The sequence below is a fragment of the Pogonomyrmex barbatus genome, unplaced genomic scaffold (assembly GCF_055798465.1).
Source record: "Pogonomyrmex barbatus isolate J1 unplaced genomic scaffold, ASM5579846v1 scaffold13, whole genome shotgun sequence".
NCBI classification, from domain to species: Eukaryota; Metazoa; Arthropoda; class Insecta; order Hymenoptera; family Formicidae; genus Pogonomyrmex; species Pogonomyrmex barbatus.
In genome coordinates, this window is record NW_028297109.1 from 4,785,030 (window position 1) to 4,804,270 (window position 19,241).

At 43.9% G+C, this 19,241-nt stretch overlaps 2 protein-coding genes across 2 annotated transcripts; one reads left to right on the forward strand and one right to left on the reverse strand.

Moving 5' to 3' along the window:
* The first annotated feature begins 1,359 nt into the window (after window positions 1–1,359).
* Window positions 1,360–4,836, forward strand: LOC105425904 (uncharacterized). Its single transcript, XM_011636899.3, has 2 exons — window positions 1,360–1,676; window positions 2,217–4,836. The coding sequence occupies exons 1-2, from the start codon at window positions 1,632–1,634 to the stop codon at window positions 2,466–2,468; spliced, it is 297 nt and encodes a 98-aa protein (XP_011635201.1). The 5' UTR covers window positions 1,360–1,631; the 3' UTR covers window positions 2,469–4,836.
* Window positions 4,837–7,155: 2,319 nt separating this feature from the next.
* Window positions 7,156–17,322, reverse strand: Hey (Hairy/E(spl)-related with YRPW motif). The gene is made up of 3 exons (XM_011636900.3): window positions 12,082–17,322; window positions 11,330–11,544; window positions 7,156–8,600 (listed from the first exon to the last, which is right to left on the reverse strand). The coding sequence occupies exons 1-3, from the start codon at window positions 12,738–12,740 to the stop codon at window positions 8,200–8,202; spliced, it is 1,275 nt and encodes a 424-aa protein (XP_011635202.2). The 5' UTR covers window positions 12,741–17,322; the 3' UTR covers window positions 7,156–8,199.
* Window positions 17,323–19,241: the final 1,919 nt, after the last annotated feature.

The window sequence follows — 19,241 nt, forward strand, 5'->3', positions numbered from 1 at the left end:
GATTCGCACGCACGCGTGTGACACGCATGCACGCGTATTCCTTATCGAATTGTGCATTGATTAATCGGCACCCCCTCTCACCCCTGATTGCGGACAAATAGAATGCGTCTCTTTTACTCGTTACTTGTAATCGTCACCAATGTTCCTTCTATTGCAATAAAATTTCACAATATTTTTATATTTTATTATCTTTTTACGTATTTTGATAAACGCGAATAAAAAATGTAAGCGTGACTTCACAAATATATTTAATTAACTGCTTATGCTTTGTTTATATTAACAACAGCAATTTCTCTGTTAATAATAAATTAACAATGAATGAAAGATGAATTTCAGAAAAACAAGAGAAACAGATGAAATTCGAAAAATTGTAAAAACTGCGTGATAATTTGATTAGCGTAAATATACGTCTCGTTTTAATACAATTTGAGTGACCTATATTTTTCATGGTCAAATAAGTTCTCGGATATGCATTTAACAATTTTTATTTGTCGAACTTTATCCCAAAATGAATGGACGAGTAATAATTTCAGGAAAAGCAAATTTAATTCTCTGAAAGTAAGAAGAAAAAAAAACATATAAAAGCATGATAAAAAGAAAAAATCCAAGAACTTACATTCTTTTATCTTTCAAGAAAAATTAACCTGCCCATTCGATATAAAAAATTTCATAAAATTTAGTTAAAATTTCTCGATTTCTTTTCGCAGAAATTCCGCAAAATTTAATTGGAATTTCCTCAAAAATTACAAGAAATTTCAAAAAATTTTTATCAGGATAGAATTACTGAGTTAACTTCTCTCTAATTAAATCGGTCAAAATGTGAAATTCGCTCTTTGAAAATGCTCTTTCCCGGAAAATCCTCAATCGTAATGCACGGACTTGTGTGTATAACGCCGGATGCAATTTATGAAATGTCACGTAAATAGACATTCATCCGCCGCATTTAATACCGGCAATTAAAATCAACCTGATCGGAAGGGCGGCGTTGCCAGCGGAGTGAAAATTACTATTGCGTCAAGCTAGACGTAATTACCGGTCGCTCATTAATCTCTAACTCCGTCGAGGGTTAACCGCCTCTAGCACGCCTCGGGCTCGGATGCGATCGCGGGAGCTCCGGAAGTCTTTCGTCCGAGGGGGGTGGGTGAAGGGAGAGGCGGGTGATCGAAAGGGTTGGGGTACGGGCGCCGTAGCGGGCGCCGTCGCGGACGCGAGCACACCGTGTGCTCGGGGATGATCGTGCGGGATCGCAGTCGGCGAGAGTATGGATATATATATATATATATATATATATATATATATATATATATATATATATACGCGACATATACGCGATATACGGGGCGCCGCCGGTCGGGGGTCATAAATGGGGAGGCGCGGCACTCCGGAGCGGTATTTCGTCGCGTGACGCCGTGGCGTTCGCATCGATTCGAGGCGACGTAGAACGGCGCGAACGTAGACGGACAAGGGCGGACAAGAGAGGCGCACGGCCGAAAATCAATCCCGGCTCGTGGGATCGGGTTGCTCGCGGCTGCGGCGGCGAGAAACAACGGGGGTGGTTTTCCACGGGGGTTTTCACGAGAGGAGCAACGACGACGTTCGAAGACGAGAGAAAGACGGTGAGACCTGCCGCGATGCTGAAGAAATTACTCGGCAAGTCCGGCCGCAGGATCTTGCGGGTAAGCAGAGCCCCGTCTTTTAACGAGAGAAACATTCGACCCTCTTCAACCCTCCGACGTGTTACATGTACACGCGCACACACGCACACAGGCACGCACGTTTCAGGCGCGTGGTGCGACCCAGTTTCCACCGAGAGAGGCCGGTTTCCGCTTCGCTCCCGATGAACGGAACTCGAAATTCCTTCGTCGCATTCCTTGCCGTATCCTCCCCCCTCCCTCGTTCTCGTTCTACGATGAAATCTTAAGAGGCGCACACGTTAGTAAAGGATTAATTCGGTTGCTGTCTACGTCATTCCGGCTGGGCGTGAAATTTCCGCGCGCGACGATCAATTATCGCGGATCGATGTCCTTACGTGTTGTGGCACAATTCCGAGTCGGCGGATAACTCTATCGTAGAACCGAACAATACGTACAGCCGCGGTGACCTTTTCCGTGTACGCTTCTCCTTTTTCTTTCTCTCCTTTCTCGTCTCTTTCTCTTTTTTTTTTTTTTTCTTCATTTTTCATCTCACTGATCGGAGCGGCGCTTCTCTTTGCGTAGGCGATTAAGAAGTTGTCCACCAGGAGCCACAAGGCCAAAAGGTCACGCAACCCCAGCTCCTGGCACACGGCCATCCCGGACCTCGAGACGACCTCGCTCTCATGGTCCCTGCCGTCCTTGGACGCCAAGAGCATCGACACGTATATGACGTACGTGGGCGAGAATCAGGAGGACTGCACGTCGAACTGTTGCTGCTGCGAGTACGAGGAGAACCAGAGGAACGAGAACCGGGAGAACGAGATGATAATCTAACGTTCGTGCCGCTAGGCGACCCCCGGTCTTGCTTGTCTCGCGATCGAATTCGCCGGCGATTTTCCTCCGAGGGGGTGGAAAGAGTGTCGGCTCGGTTTCCCCTCGAGAGAGGGTGGAAAAAGAGTCGGTTGCACGCGCGTCGAATTCGAAACGAATTATTTAACCCTTAACTGGTGAGTACGAGTAGCTCGTCCGTCGCTTCTTTTTCTTCCGTTCTTTTTTTTTTGTCCCGCCCTCCTCCTCCCTCCCCTCCCCCCACAAAATTGGTCCGTAACTACGACCGTGACGGTAGCCGGAACGACGGCTCTGTCAAAGGGAATATCCAATCTGCAACCGGTTAAGGGTTAATCACGATCCCTCCGTAATCCGTTCCACGTCATACACACGTACATGCACATGCACACGCACACTTACACGTAACATGGGGAGCGCTACCATATTTTTCGAAATGCGTGTCGTATATCAAGAAGATAAAAGGAGCTCTGTGGCTGGACCTCGGATCATAAAATGTTATAACAGTATCTCGATTCCTACAGCGTATAATCGAGAGATAAGAATACGGAGGAGAGACGAGACGTTTTATTTTCCCAGTTAGTCTTCCAGTCTAGATTTATTTTCTAGCGCCGACTTAATTTTTTTTTCTCTTTTTACAGCGCGAGTGGCTTTTTACGCGGCTCGCGCTCCTCCCCGATCTCACTTAGCGTTGTTAATTTTACAAGATAGATGTACTTTATTTATTTCGTTCTTATCGCAATAATTGAGTCGGCCGCGATTGCGGGCGCGATTGTTTATCGATTAAATTGGTCCGCTCGTAATCGTAGCGCCGGCCGTGTTTTCTCTCTCTTTCTCTCGTTCCTGATTTTGTACAAGTGATGAAAAGAGCGGCGCGATATTCTGCGCATCATCGTCTCTTTCGATATAGAGAATAGCAATATGTGACGTAGTACAAAAAAAAATATACATATATATATATATATATACACACACACATATATCGCCTAGCGTGTATCGACGAACGTTTGCGGGAGAATGACGTCCGAAATACGACAGGACTTTTCCATCCGTCACTCGCGCGGTTTTATCATATCGGGTCTAACTCGTGGATCACTATTTTGCAATATACTGTTTTCGGTGTCATGAACCGTTTTTAGGTAATCAATTATTTACTCTCGGGTCTGTACACACGGACGTGTATGCGAGACCTTTTAACTGTCCGACTGTCCATTTCGTACCGATGTCTATTAATTTTAATCTCGGTTTAACGCATCCTTTATTTTTCTCTAACTTTTAGAATTGAAAAAAAAAAAAAAAAAAGATAAAAAGCAAATTAAACCGATATTAAAATAAATCTCTACATTGATAGAAATGGACAGGTAATTTATATCTCTAATTATAAATCTCCGAAGGGATTTCGGGAAATGTTTAGATTAGCGAATTATTAGAACGATAATCATAAGATAATCTTAGGATAACGAAGAAAATTAAATTATTTACTTTTTCAATCAAACTTCTCGTGCACTGACACATATCTCTCTGCGGCACTTGGCGTTGTATACGTATCGACGAATCAAAATAGAGGAAGAAATTTTGATCGAGTGAGAAATAAAGTAAGAGTAATTCGATCGAGTCTCGAATAGGATGTACACTTCGATTATAATTAGTACCCATTTATCGGGGACACGAAGATATTGCGAAAGGGGATTCGACTTTCCGAACTCGATGTCGTCGATTACTTTTATGCCATGTAAATCGTTCTAGGTGTTTCGCGCGGTCAAGGTGCACCCGTTAGATTAGCTAGCTGAGATACCAACTGACCCTCGGTACAGGTAAACTTATTAGATTTCAATTCTTAGAGAGGAGCATTTCGTGCTTCTTGCAAGCGACTTTTATCTTCACACCTCACCGAGAATCAATTTACACGAAACGGCCCTTTCGAGTAGAGTTTACTTTGTATTTATCTCCCGCCGAGGAGCGTATCGAGGATACTTACGCAATAAATCGCACCGGCCTGATCATTCGAACCGAGTTCTTCTATTTCCGATTCCGTTTTTTCCGGCATCTTTGCTCAAAGCGCGCAGAGCCGATCTTTACTGAAAAAAAAAAAAAAAAAAAACTTAGCGAGAATGCGTTTTCGATTCTTCCTTACAGGTTGACTCGTAAGAGGAAGAACAAAAGAAGAGCTTTAATGACTTATATCTTATATATGTATACATAGATGCAGAATTTATATATATACACACATACATGTACGAAAAAGAGGAAAACTACAAATATGGATGATGCGTGTTGATATACTTTATCGTCTTGATAAGGCTGTGACTTTGTAAAGAGGATGTGAGTGTCATAAATAAAATGGTTTTATTGACGATCTCGGACGTATTCCCATGACCCTTCTTCCCCCCCCCCCCCCGTTATCGGATTTCATTGATCGCGCGACGTGTAAAAGTAATATTACACGTGCACATACGTGCACAATACTTGCTGGTAGTATCATACAGATACCCGGATATCCTTCGTTTGAATTGGTAATGACATCGATCCGCGCGATTTTCTCATTACAACGGTGTGTGTAACGATCATCCCGCAAACATGTAATGAGAGTTAGTTATAGTTGGCCAACTATATAGTCGTCTAACGCCATAATTCTGCGTCGTTTCTAATAATGTTTCGACGACACGCTGCTCCACTTTCACGAATGTTCATACAACGATGGCTTATAGCATATGGCACTTAATGATTTTCGCGATATCTCTATTTATGCTTGCGCCATTCTTAGAGACCTGTATTTTTCCTTTCAACGTCGATCGCGATCAGGCTTTAATGTGCAGTTACAACTTCGAGCCTCCTTTCTTTACATTTTCCAATTCTCAAGAAACCGTGAATTTCTAAAACAAAGATCTCTCAAAAATCCTTTAACACTTGATACATCGAGAGGTTATTTCTGACTCTTTTAAATTAATATCTCTTTTCTCGTAATAAAAATATGATTTTTGTAACGTTCCATTAATTATGCTCCTTATTCTGATGGAATATTAAAGTAAAAAGTAAAAAGATTAAAAAGTCTTATCCCCAATAAACACAAAATAACAATGTTAACGTTAATGTTACAATTTTTTACTCAACAATGTAATTGTTATATTCAACATATATATTATATTACATTCATTTTGCTGAGCGCTGAGAAATTATAATATTAACAAATATTATTGTCACTTTATGCCTATTGATGTTAAAGAGATATAAAAAAAAAAATATTAATTTGAAAGAAATAAAAAGGATCAGAGATAATCGCTTGCAATTTCTAGTTTTAAGCAGTTCTCTTCAACATTCGCTCTTCAACATTCGCTCAAGATTTTTAAAAGAAATCTGTTGCAATATATATTCCCAAACAAATTATCCGTTTTATATGCCGTCACAGTTATTTCACTTGACTCAATTACGGTTTTTCCTAAAGTACAAATCGCTCGCGAGTCTAATGTAGGTCGAAGCGGTTCGTGCCACCGACTCAGAAAAAGACCGTTTTCGCCTCGCGTTAATCCGATGAGCGGCGTCAAGAGATTTGACAGACAGGCGACCACGTGGGTCGCGTTTCGCGTGATTGCGCGCGCGTGCGACTCGCGGGAAGATCGCGCGTAACGAGCACGTCCCGAACAATGGGGCGCACGTGGCCGCATGCTATCCCGTAATTCCCGAAAATTGGGTTTCGTCGACGCCGAGCGTCGAGCGAGGAGCGTCCGAGAACAAAAGTAGCCGCGTTGGACGGAGTTTGTTAAAAAAGTAAAAAAAGAGAGAGGGAAAGGAACAAGAAGAGGAGAAAAAAAAGAATGAGCGCGGGCGCACACGCGAACTGTGTCGCGAAGCTAATGACTCGCAAAACTGGTTTGCGAATATAATGCTTAAGGGAAGGGTCGGTAAGCCCGGCATTGTTCTACGTCTGCGAGAATATTTCGCGTTTGCGAAAGGGAGGTTTTGCATGAGAAAAGGGCGTCTCTCTCTCTCCTCCTCCTCTTCCTCCTCCTCCTACTCTTTTACTTCCCCGAACGTGTGCAAATTCTCGCTCTCTCTCTCTCTCTCTCGTCCGCAATTCCGTGTCGCTTCTCGAGCGAGATACGGACACGTGAAACGCACAAAAGCACGCTCGTTTGTCACGTGGAACAATGTGTGACGTGGAGTACGACGAGATTAGGTGACCCGTCGTTATTTCCGCCATACCAGTAAATATCAGAATATCTTTTATTTGACAATTTTTACAAATTTTTTTTTTTTAAGAGCGAAATCGTTAAAGCTACACTTATATTCGGGACACGAGGGACACGTCAACTGTGAAAATCGGTCGAGGATTTTTAAATGTAAAACGAATATGTTTGTTGCGACCGAATGTATTTCTTTTACTTACGAAAGCAGACCAATTAGGGCTGCCTGTGATAAGACGGAAGAGAATAATCGCAACCGGAAGTCTTTCCAAACATGGTCGCTGCTTTCGTCAATTCGAAAGCACGTGCTTCCGATCGTAAACAGATTGCATAATAGATAGGACCGCGTAAACATCGAGAGAATATATTTGGGGCAGTATCAAGTGCTTAGATTCTGCGAATGATGAATGAGGGTGCGTTTGTGCAAAATACTCGATTTATAGCGTCTTCCTTCCTTCAATGTATTGATTATTCAACAAGAACTCAGTTGGATCTCAGTTTCCCGCAGTTCGTATTCTCATTACGAATGATTCTCGGAATACACATCCGAGATTGGATTCTCTTGGTGGAAAGTGCAGTGGGGGAGGGAGAATCACAGGCGAGACAAGATTCTATATTTATATTCCTCGTGTTATCGCTTTATTATAAAATCGTATTGCAAAAATACTTGGATTTCTCCCACACGTAGTATACTGAAATGCGTAATGGCACGTTGCGAATGCGTATGACGATCGTTTCGTTCTTTTCTTTTTTTTTTGTTTTCCTTTTCCTCCTTCTTTTCTCCCTTCTCTTCCTTCCTCTTTGCGCCACGGCGCGCTGGACTTTACACGCTCGCGCAATCGACTTTATCGCTCGGCGACGAGCGCGATTGGGAAGCGAAACGGCGGCATCGCGTAAAAAAACCGGTGTACAGCCGGTTACAAGATTTCCGATAAAATCACGGACGCATAATTCTCATTATTTACAAAAACATTATGTACAATCTATATACAATCTTCTTTCCTATTAATAAATATTCTTTTAATTAGGTACCTGTATGACTATCATTGTCTCACTCATTAAAAATACATCGATATATAAAATTTGGTCGTTGCGGAAGTTCCTGAGATATGTTCAAAATGATAAAATGTCGTATACAAAAATCGTACATCCTATGTACACGAAAACGGCCGCTCACGTTGGTCTTGTTTCATACGATTGTAACAATTAGATCTGTCAGTCGCATATAAATATTACAAATCACTTCACTATTAACAAATCCTCGGAAAAGATGACAACTGACTTATCAACATGAGCACGCTGCCGCCATAATTAAACCTTCTAAGAAAATCGATCGGCAAAAGAGTGATATAATTTATATTCTCTCCCATTTGTGGAAATATCCGATACAGTCTTCAGTTATTTATGTTTTACTGCATTCTATGTATAAAATTTTCCAAAAAGAGGGAGAGAAATTCTGAGATCGCATGAAATTGTCATCATTATTCCGGCTTATACCACCCTCGCGCCGAACCTCGTCATCGATCGAGAATTCACGGTCAGTACGCCAGTTCCGCGCCCCAAGGTCGATAAGGCTTCCCGTGTTGCTGCTGGGGATACTGACCCGGGTACTGACCCCAGCCAAGGGTACCGCCGCCCAGAAGGGGCGGCATGCTTCCCGGACCGGGCGGCATCCCGGCGGATATCGTGTTCGGTGGCGGCTCGTAGCTGCTGGCAGTGGAGGTGGACGTAGGTGCCGAGGGTACCGCCGAGGGCACGGCCGACGGTGGATGCTCCCTGTGGAAGCTCTGGAGGTGTGACAAAAGACGTAGTCGAAGGGGATCCCTCTCGTCCAGTCCTTCCATGGTCACCAGGTAGCGACCCACCTCGGCGGCGCATTCGCCCCAGCCTACCGCGTGGTAATCCATGGCCAGCTTCGTGCTGTCGTAACCCTCTGGTCCTGCAATTTTAATTTTGATTATTACGTGCAACGAGCCGATGTATAATAATAATTAAAATATGTACCAGGGAAGTTGAGAGATAAATTTATAAATGCAGCTCTGAGAAGCAGTCTCGGTAGTTAGTTAGGAGAAACTCGACTTTGAAGTTGATTCAACTCGAAGAGTTGATATGATTTAAGAGTTATTAGAGTTTAATAACTCGATCGTTCGTGTTTCGAAAGCATAAAATTACTTAAGAGAGATACAATATTCTTGAGCATACATGAATATGAAAATGCGCTCGAGTTTTGAATTCGCTTTTCATAATACGGTTTCCGTAACATTTATTCATGATACAATTTAAAGTGTGAATCTCCATCTCTTTTCTTCCGGAAGATTATTTTCGGGAGGAGATGGAAAGCAGCCTTTGATGGGAGGCAGGTGTAAGACGACGATATCGCGGTTTTCCCAGCGCTTTTCCCCGAATTTCACGAATTTCGGCCCGAAATCGCGGATTGACAACGTGGAAGTGCATCTGCGGACGAAGAGGTCCTTTGTGCACTTTTGGTTTTCGCGGCATAACAATGGCCCGGCATACGTGCACCGAGGCGAGATGGGCGCCTTGGCTTTGGTAGCAGGCGGCTCATTGTGTATAATGCGGAATGGGACAGGTAGCGTGGGAACCGTTTAGACCCCCATAGGCCTCATGGGCCTCGTACGAGATATACACGCACACCGTGAACAAGCGGAGTTGTCCCACATTATTATGCAAGTCCTCAGACCGCCCTGTGCAAACATCACTTACAAGAGAAAAGCCAATCGCGTATCGTACAGCTCTCGTACGTCAAATCATTGTGCAATCGATCATCGCTGAAATTTCGATAAGTGATCTCGAAAAACTGCGGAAATGTTTATGCGAACCGGATACGTTCGTTTACTTACATTAAAACAAAAGTAAAGAGAATTAAAGAAGTAAAGAAGTGAAGAGATAAAAATGTCGAGATCGAGAATATGAACTCTTTTTTTTGCACGTTATTATAATAAAAATAATATAATATAAGAAGATTCTAAGATTCTAAGATTTTATAGTTAATTTGAAATTAGCAAGCGGTAACGAGGCCATCGTCATCGAGATGTAATTCGTCTCGAATGCTGTATGTAAATCGCTCGCCGTCGCTCTCTCTCGCCGGTCGAAAAACGCCGCGATGGTTTTTTTTTTTTTTTTTGGCGATATTAAATTTAATATCGCTCACTTTTGGGGACGCGTCGCGCCCCTCGCAGGCATCTACAAATAAGGAGGCCGCCGCGAGCGACTCGCACACACATACATACGCACGCACGCACGCACGCACGCACGCACCAACGTGCGCGTGGTGGTGCGATGCGTGTCCGTGCACACTTATGCGTAGCTAGTTGGTTTCCCACAGGGTTCGACATCTGCCCCGAGGCTCGATCCGCCGAGCGCCTCCCTCGCGAGGGGTGCGCCGCGCGGGACACCTCATCCCCGGGCTCGCCGCCACCAATCGTGGGAACGCCACTTCCAGAGAGTCGTTGACTTCCTGTGCTTCCCACAGGATCTACGCGCCCGGTCCAGCACCTGCTCCCGTTTCGCGGCTTTCACGGGAAACCATATGCCATCTTGTCTTGCGATTTCCTCCGACACTTTTCTCTTCGAAAATATTTTTCATCGACTGACCGTGCGATAATGAGAGAAAGAGAGAGAAAATAAATAAAAAAATAATAATTCATATTAATGAAAAACAAATATAACTTGTTGTTGCTGAAACAATCGATTTAAAAAAAATGGTCGGAAATGAATTTTTTTTCGAAAAATATATTTAATTAAAATTCACAAGTTAATTAAATTATATTTCTGTTTAACTTTTTCAAAAATGCATGGATACTGATAAAGTGATCATTTAGATTAGATTTATTCATATCGGAAATATCGAAAGATATTGCAAGGAGAGATATTTACAAAATAAGTAAAGTTCGAAAAATGTTGCGAATATTAATCTTAGAAATCTTATCGAATCCTCACTGATGATCGCTCTCTCGAATCTACCTAATAAGGAAACGCAGAGAGGGCAGATGGGCAATCGGTTACACAATTACAGTTAGCGCTGTTCGCCCTTACGGCCAACAGGTGTCTTCCGGTGGGAAATAAAGGGCTGATATAGCGCCCCGGCGAACAGAAAGACGTAATAATGGCGTAAGAATCAAATCGACGGGAGTGTTGTGTGGACAGCCCTCGTACACATAGCGAAAATATTAATGAGAGGCCTCGTGGAATCTCGAGCTGAGAAAAGGGGTGTCTTATTGATCGAGGAGGATCGTCTTCGCATTCCGCTACGCGTTCCAACGGGAAGGGGTGTTTCTTCCGGATTCGAGGATCTTATTACTCAACACCGTTATATCTTCCTTTTTACATAAACTTCCGTTACGTAACTTCCCGCGTGAAGCAAGAAATTCCGAACGATTTCCGAACTTGATCTTGATATTACTCATAAACCAATTAAAACTGCTCCTTTCCTATCGCTCCAATTTACCTCAACTCAAATTATTCCAAATCTTAAATACAAATAATCCTACTTACTATTCTACAAGATTGAGAAAAATAAAAATAAAACATCTGGCAATACTCGTGGCAATGATAACGATTAAACGAGATCGCGGCCGATTCGCGAGCGTCTTAATTCGAGCGGCACAGAAATGAAAGGGTTGAGAAGGAAGTGCGATCGCGTCTTACCCTTATTGCGAAGCGTGCGCAGATGCTCGACGGTGAGCTGCAAAATCTCGGCCTTCTCCAGTTTTCCGCTGTGAGGATCCCTCGCAGCCGCCGGGACCAATCTCCTGAGCTCGCTGAGGGACGCATTGATCCTGTCGCGACGCTTCTTCTCGATCATTCCCCTCCTGCGTTTCCGCGACGCGTGCTGGCATGAGTCTCCGCCGGGCGAGTTGCATCTGCAACGGGAATTTCGAGAAAGGGTTGAGAGACACAAAGGGGCGTCAAGACTTCCTTCCGCCGTTTCCTCCTTTGTTCGGGATTTTGCGGTGCCGCCACGAGAGGACTCGTTTTAATTGTACATTGTTGATTTGATCCGGCGCGACAACCCGCTTATTAATTACGTCCGTCTTGAAACAATGCCGTCCTGATTGCGATTTTATCGCGGAAACAAAGAGGCATATGTTCCGCCGGCAAGCGACCGACAAGGACAATCCTCCGAAGGACAATTGTTTCAAGTACGTTGAAAAGAAGGAATAGTTTATCAATATTCAATTTCATCTTGGAAAAAGCTGGAAGTGCCTCGTCGGTTTTGCAAATTGTTTGCTTTTTTCTTCTCTTTTGGAAGTAATTTAAATTTCAAAAGTTGCATCGTGACACAAATTGAATTCAATTTTTTTTTAAGCAATGAACGTATCAAATTTTTTTCTTAAAAAAGAAAAAAGAAAGAAAATAAAAAAATAAAAAAGAAAAAAAAAATAAATAAATATACGTACGGTTCCTTGCCGCTTTCCTCTGAGAACACATCGTCGCAGTCTGAATCGCTCATGGTCCTCTTCAGATTCCTCTGCTGATGCCCCTGACTTTGTTGCGACTGCTGCTGCTGCTGTTGCTGCTGCTGTTGCTGTTGTTGCTGTTGCTGCTGCTGTTGTTGTTGGCTACTGTCCTGATTTCTCAATTCTGTGTCGATTTTAAGCTCCAAGTACTCGTGACTGGGGCGCAGCTCCGATATGTCCGGCCTCATGCCTGATATGTCCTGATGCCGGACGTCCTGGTGCCTGGCGATGTCGTGTCTGGATAGTTCCTGGTGTCTCTGTACCTCCTGATGCCTTTGCATCTCCGCTGGGTGTCGCAGGTCCGATCGTTGCATCTCATGTCGCAGTTCTTGACTCCTGAGGTCACCGGGGACGGCGGCGGGATGCCGCAGCTCGCTGTGAGTGGCGGGCGGACGCATGTCGTGATGATGACGCATATCTGGATGCTGAGAGGGCGGTTGATAGGGCGAGTGATGCGGCGGTGGTGGGTAACCCCAATGATGACCCGACGGAGGTGCCGACAGCGTCGTCAGGTGACTAGGCGCGACAGCGCCGGAAGTGATTTCGGAGGACAGCAGGGTGCTGTTGTCGTCGGAACGCGCTACCACCACCCGCCACATGTTGCGCTCGAGGGTGAGGACGAGTGGAAGAAATAGTTGGTGGACCGAACGGGCGGATCGACGTGATCGATGCGCGGTCGACCACCGTAAAGTTGACTGTAAGACCTCGAAGAGACGCGCGATTGATCTGATTCCTCGATCATGCGCTATCGTCTAATATAATATATCGATCCCATAACGATGGACGGGATATGTCATTGCAGCCGCATTATGATGTCGCGATTGAGGGTGTCAGTCGTTAGCAATCCTCGATAAACATCGACTGTTGGTCGGCAAAGACAAGAACCACGTCCAGGTGTCACTGATAATTGAAACTCACAGGCGAGATCGTTGTCATCAGATGAACATAACGTAGCGTTTTGTCTTTCTTTTCTTTTTATAAGCCTATAATTTCCTCGTCTATTTAATTGACATTCGTTTGTACTCCGATCACAAATAACAGTTGATCACTCTCCGTTTGTAAAAAAAAAAAAAAAATCTTTTGAATTTCTGCAAAGATCACTCGATCTCTCTTTGCATGAGCTTCCAACTGCTGATTCAGAAATACAGATCAAGATTCTTGCAAAATCCATAAAATGTTCTCTCGTGTATTCTTGTCCTTCCGTGAATTAAAAAAAAAAAACACTTTGGCAGGGTGTCTAAAAAATAAAAAAAAAATAAAAAAAAATCCAGAAGATCCAAGCTCGAGATAATTTCTTCGCGGATGACAAAAGACTTCGCGCGGTGATGTTTTGTGAAACTCGACGAATCTTGCGGAAGGTCAGGGCCGCGCGACGGGATGCGGTTTCCGGACGGCGAAAGGAGCAATCGGTCCGTCGGCCGCACTTGTCTCTCTCGGCGGCGGGAGTTTATCGGCGCTCACGTGCCGCGGCTACCCGCGACGTCGTCGCGGTCGCGTGCGTGCTCGTGGAGGAAGAAGCGCGACTGGCGCACTCTCGGCTATTGCCACGGGTTGCTGCCGTTGCTTGCTCGCTGCTGCTGCTGCTGTTGCTGCTGCTGCTGCTGCTGGATGTGCGTGTGCACTGGTCGCGTGGCGGCCGACGTATGTCGTGTGCGGGAGGACGTAGGGACGACACACGACCGCGTGGTGTATCGGCGATCCTGGTGGGGATGATCGGAGGTGTGCGCCCTCGGGATGGGGAGTGGGGCACCGGCGGGGCCCCGCGCCGTCCGTTCGAGGTAAGGAAAAGCACCCCGCGCGCGGTGCACGGGAGAGAGCGAGAGGGTTGCCGTCGAACGGGGGGACGTGAATCGGGAGGGGCGACTTTTTCGTGGGAACGTCCGCGGCGACTCGTGTGCGAACGTGCGTGCATGAGTGCGTGCGTGTGTGCGAGCGTGCGGGCCCTTGATTGTGCCGACCGCCGGCCGGATCCTGCGCTGCACTCGGTCAAGGAGACCAAGGAGGAAGCGATCTTTTCGCCGCCTGGCCGTCAGGCCGAGAGCGGATGTGCGAGGAGAAAGAAACCGGAAATGGTCCTTTTCGGTAAGGGCTTAATGTGAATTCCCCCTTTCCTCCCGTTTTCCGATATTACCAACATTATTTTTATTATTTTTAAAGAGGTTTTATCACTTTTATCTCTTTAAGATATTCGGCGCGATATTTCTAGTCTAGAACAAGTTTTTAGTTATTAAAAACTTCTACGTATATCATTACATTATATTCCGATAATTTTCCCCAAATTAATATTAAACGAGATTGTTTAAATAACAAATTTTAAAATACAACTTATTGAAATTTGAGATATGATTTTATTCAAAATTCATTATCAAAATATTTCATCATCCCTATGACCTTATAATGCCTTCGCAAATGGGGGGGCTCCCTGTTTATTCACTCGAGGGACGGAGAAAGAGACAAAATTGAAAAACCCAGTAAGACAATCAGCCGGATGCCTTCTCCCCAATCTCTCGAAAAGATAGGCGCGCGCCACCATGAAATCACTCCGGTGCCACCCTCGCGACGGTCAACCTCCCCCCGAGCGTTCGCACGCTCGTGCGTACGTCGCGGAGACGTACACGCGTATTGGGAGGGGAACGTTCGTAAGAGAAAGAGAGAGAGAGAGAGATAGATAGAAAGGGACGGAGAGAGGTGCGATCACGATAAAGTTCACATAGGAATCGTACGCGGCACGCGCTCGCATGATTATCGGCGCCTGGGAACGGAGCTGACTAATCGTATCGTTAACTTTTCAGCGGAGATCGACCGGGTGTGATTACGCGACGTAAAATGCGAAAAGTAAATTGAAAAGCCGGCCTGGGAAAAGTCTGAAATATAAGTAACACGATGTAATGCGAAAGAACTATAGGTCCTCAAAAGAAATGAAACAATTTTATTTTTGGCTATTCTTTCTCGGAAAAAAGATATCAATGCAAGTGAACATCTTATGTTCTTCTTTGTAATTTTTATATAAATAAAAACTTATTTTTTTTCATAAATGAAAAAAATTAATCTATCAATTTCTACGAATGTATTTTAATCTTGATTTAATTTACTTTCTATTCAATTTTTAGGAATTATCGAAAAGAAAAATGTTAATCTACGTACGATAGGAATGGACATACATGGAATTTTCAATTTCACAAAAATTCACGAAACTTTCTTCGCGGAAGCAGAGTATTTTACAACTATCGCGAATCGTATGTTTGTAGTAACTCTTGACAATCCCTTACACAACATGCACGATGCAAGAAAATCCCGAAAAAAATCTTGATCCCCCGTCGGAATCGAGCACGCGAATCCGAGTTTCTCGAGAAACTGATTATCGCAAACAGAGATTAACATCGGCATTACGACGTCTTGCACGAGAGGAGAAGGGACTTACTTTCGCCCTGGCGCATTAGGAGAGGCGATTGCATGCGCGATGACGGGCGATGAAAACGGCGCGACGAGACGGAGAAGATCGCAGCGGGTATCGCGAGATCGCGTGCACACACGTCCAGCACACGTCATCACGCGATCAAGGGCGCGAGAAAGGGAGGTAGAACGAGTGGAGGAGGGGGCGAGAGGCAAAGGGAGGAATACAAAGTGGATCGCGTGCCTGTTCCTTTTTTTTTTATTTTTTTCCCTTTTGCACCTCGCGCCACCGATCGGCCATTCTTCGTCGCCCCGAACTCACGACGACCCCCCCCCCCCACCCTACCGATGGCCTTCTTATTCCGCATTATGTAATATCTTGCCGGCGAACCCGCCGTGCCCTTTGATGGGAGGCTGGGAGAGGAGCACAGGAGGGCGCCCGCGGGTTCCCGGAAGGGAACTGCTTTCCCTTCCCGGTTGGAATAGAGGAACAATACGAATCCGAACGACGATTTTGTCTGAGAAATTATTTTCTATAGAATGAGATCCTTCGAAATATCTTTCGATCGCGATCTTCATACCTAAGTCGTTGATGTCTCATGTAGTTTGCTGTATAAAGTGTATTCTCAGGGACGCGGGACATGACTGATTTAAATCAGAGTCCGTGAAATCTCGTGCGAATTATCTCGGACTTTGTAAATGGAACTTTATTCGTGCAGGGCGTGTTTTCTGCATTGCAGGCGAATTGGTTGCGCCGAACAGAACGCAGTCAATCGATATGCGAGGCACATTAAGGCATCCGCATCCGTTTGAAAAAAAAAAAAAAAGAAGTCTGACTTGGTGAAAAGAGAACGGGCTGTGTCTGTGAGTCATCGGGTACCATTAAGCGCCGCGCAGGTTACGATATCAACGACTCGCATCGTTCCGTATTATCCGGGACCGTGAGTAGGGCCAAAGTATCCGTCCTCGTACTTCCGGTCCGCACGCGACTTCTGCACGTGAAGGCACGTGGCGCAAATCGAGGTGTTTGCGCGTACACACACACACACACACACACACGCGCGCGCGCGCGCGCGCGCGTAAGGAAGCGCACACGCGTGCATTACTTCGAGGGGTACAGGCGGGGCACGATGACGCTCCACGAAATCCGGATTTTTTCCGCTGTATAATTGCGCCAAAAAAGATCGTCACCCGCGATAATGCCGATGACGCGAGATCGCCGCTCGACGTCGCCGCAAATTTGGGGATTCGATCGGAACCGCCCGCTCCGCAAACCGGAAACGAGTACTTGGGCCCCCTTCGCGGACAAAAGGAATCCTCTATTTATTATGCCGGATAAATTAAGAAATGTGCTGTTTATATGTTAAATTAAAACGACACAGCAATTAATTTCTGTGTTTCGCGATTTTGAGAGGATCGCCGGTGTCTGGATGCCTCCGACTCGAACGGAAAGCCCCGGTACTTTCTATCGGCAAATATTTATTCATAATTTCGTTTCAATCATGCATATATATATATATATATATATATATGTATATATACGCGCGCCGATGTCGAGTGGATTTAGCCGCTGGTCAGTCCATCTTCTGGACAAACAACGCCGTGCGGGAGGGCGTAAGGACACCTCCGTCCCAACGTCATACAAAACGCCGCGGCACGCACACACGAGCGTGTCCCCATGCGTAAAGCAAACACGCATAAAATTACGTATTCGTGGTCCGTAGCCGATGAACGGGCGGATGTATTCTTAGAAAAACACGAGGCACGATTGATACGGGATGGATTGCCGCGATGTATTTGCCCGACCATGGTCGGTCTTGATTGCAACAATATTAGAATTTCCGCAGAATTGCCCAAAGTTCTCTCTCTCATCTCATCTTATCTTTTTTCCCCTTGCAATTATCGAGAGTAAATGACGATAAAAAAAAATCTGTTTTGCTCCAATGATTTTTATGAATATTTAGTTAATTAGTTAATTAGTTTGTGATTTTTTTTTTGCTTCGAAAAAATTCTTTTAAATATTTTCTTCGTATTTATTTTTTGATATTTATAAAAATATTTAATTAATTAAGTCTAAGATTTTTACATAAACGATTATTTATTATATTATTATTTGTTTTAACGTAAATGACTATTTTTATATTGTTAGCTAATTTAATATAAACAATTATTTTTTTATATTATTTATTTAATATAAACAATTTTTTATATTATTATTTGTATAAAAATCTTTCATTTATTTATTATTTGCAAATATTTTATTGCTCTTGTTTTCTAGAAATTTATAGATGAATGATCAATATTATCATACGTGTTCAATATTATCATACAGATTCACTCTTTCAAGTTATAAAAACAAAAAAGATACACGGAAATATATTGTCAAACTATATTTAAACATTTGATTAGATACAAAAAATAATTTATTCGTTATTAAAACAATTAAGATTAATTGTAGCTTAATGCTCATGACATTTGAGCATGATGACGATACAGCTGATAAAAATTTCTAATATTCTAGCAACCAATTTGAACCCTATATAATTATTTTAATGACCGTACAAAATAACTTTCTTTAGATCTGAACTCTATCGGATTAATTTCTTAGACGCTTCAGCGTACGAAATCGCTTCTTCCGTACATCATTCTTAAGCCCCACAAAACCCTTTCGTTTTCATTTCCCAATTACGAATGTGATATCCGCTCTAACGTTGCACAACTCGCGCTCTTGTTCCGCACTTTGCGTCTCGCGGAAACGAAGCGCGCCGGATGGAGCGGTTCTCCGGTCGACAAAAGTTAACGACGTGTCGACCGGAGCAATGGTCAGTCACTCCCCCGATCAACCGGCAGCTTGACCAGGCATCGCCGACAGTTGGCGGCCACCGACAATCGTCCGATAATTGGCAGACATTGTCCCGCACACGCGGGACCAGACGTCGCGCGGAGGATCGTCCTGCGCTTTACGATTTGTTGATCGCCGCCGCCGATCGTGACGCGGACCGATCGGAAATATGAATTTATCGCCGATCACGTTACGGGGACGATGACGGTCGGCCAGTGTATCGATTATGAAACGTTTGCGATTATACTCGCGTTATACTCGCTCCGCTCTTCCTCGTGTTTGCCCTCGTAAATCTGCCGCGATGACTGGATGTCGCGCCGCCGCAACATTGTGAAATCGAGAAAGTCCGAGTAGGGATTCTCGTAGAAATTACATTGCGCGATTGTGAATTTTGTTTTTATGCTACACTTATTTACCATGTTATTCTTATGTGAAAAATGTTTCCGTTTTCTATCAATCGCAGTTTATTGTTATTTAACATATTACTTGTCACAGATTGAAGATTTGTTACAGAGATGTATATACGTGTAGACTAGTTTAACAGAATAATTCATCATCATTATTATTTCAAATTTTTATATTTTTTATCGTAATTTGCAATGTGTACTATACATAAGTCGAAAAAAAAATTAGATTTCTTTTTTCGTTTAAAGGATTTTGAATTGAAATAAAAAAAATTTTCTCCTCTTTATTAATTATTATTATTGCTAAGATTTTTACTTTGATTTTAAATTTATTTAGTTGGATCGATACAAAAGTAATAAGATTGTACGACACAGAACGAGACATCTTTGTTTCCCAATTAAAGCCATGTAGGGCAACGGGATTCTCCCGATTATGTTGAATCACGATGTCTAGCACCATC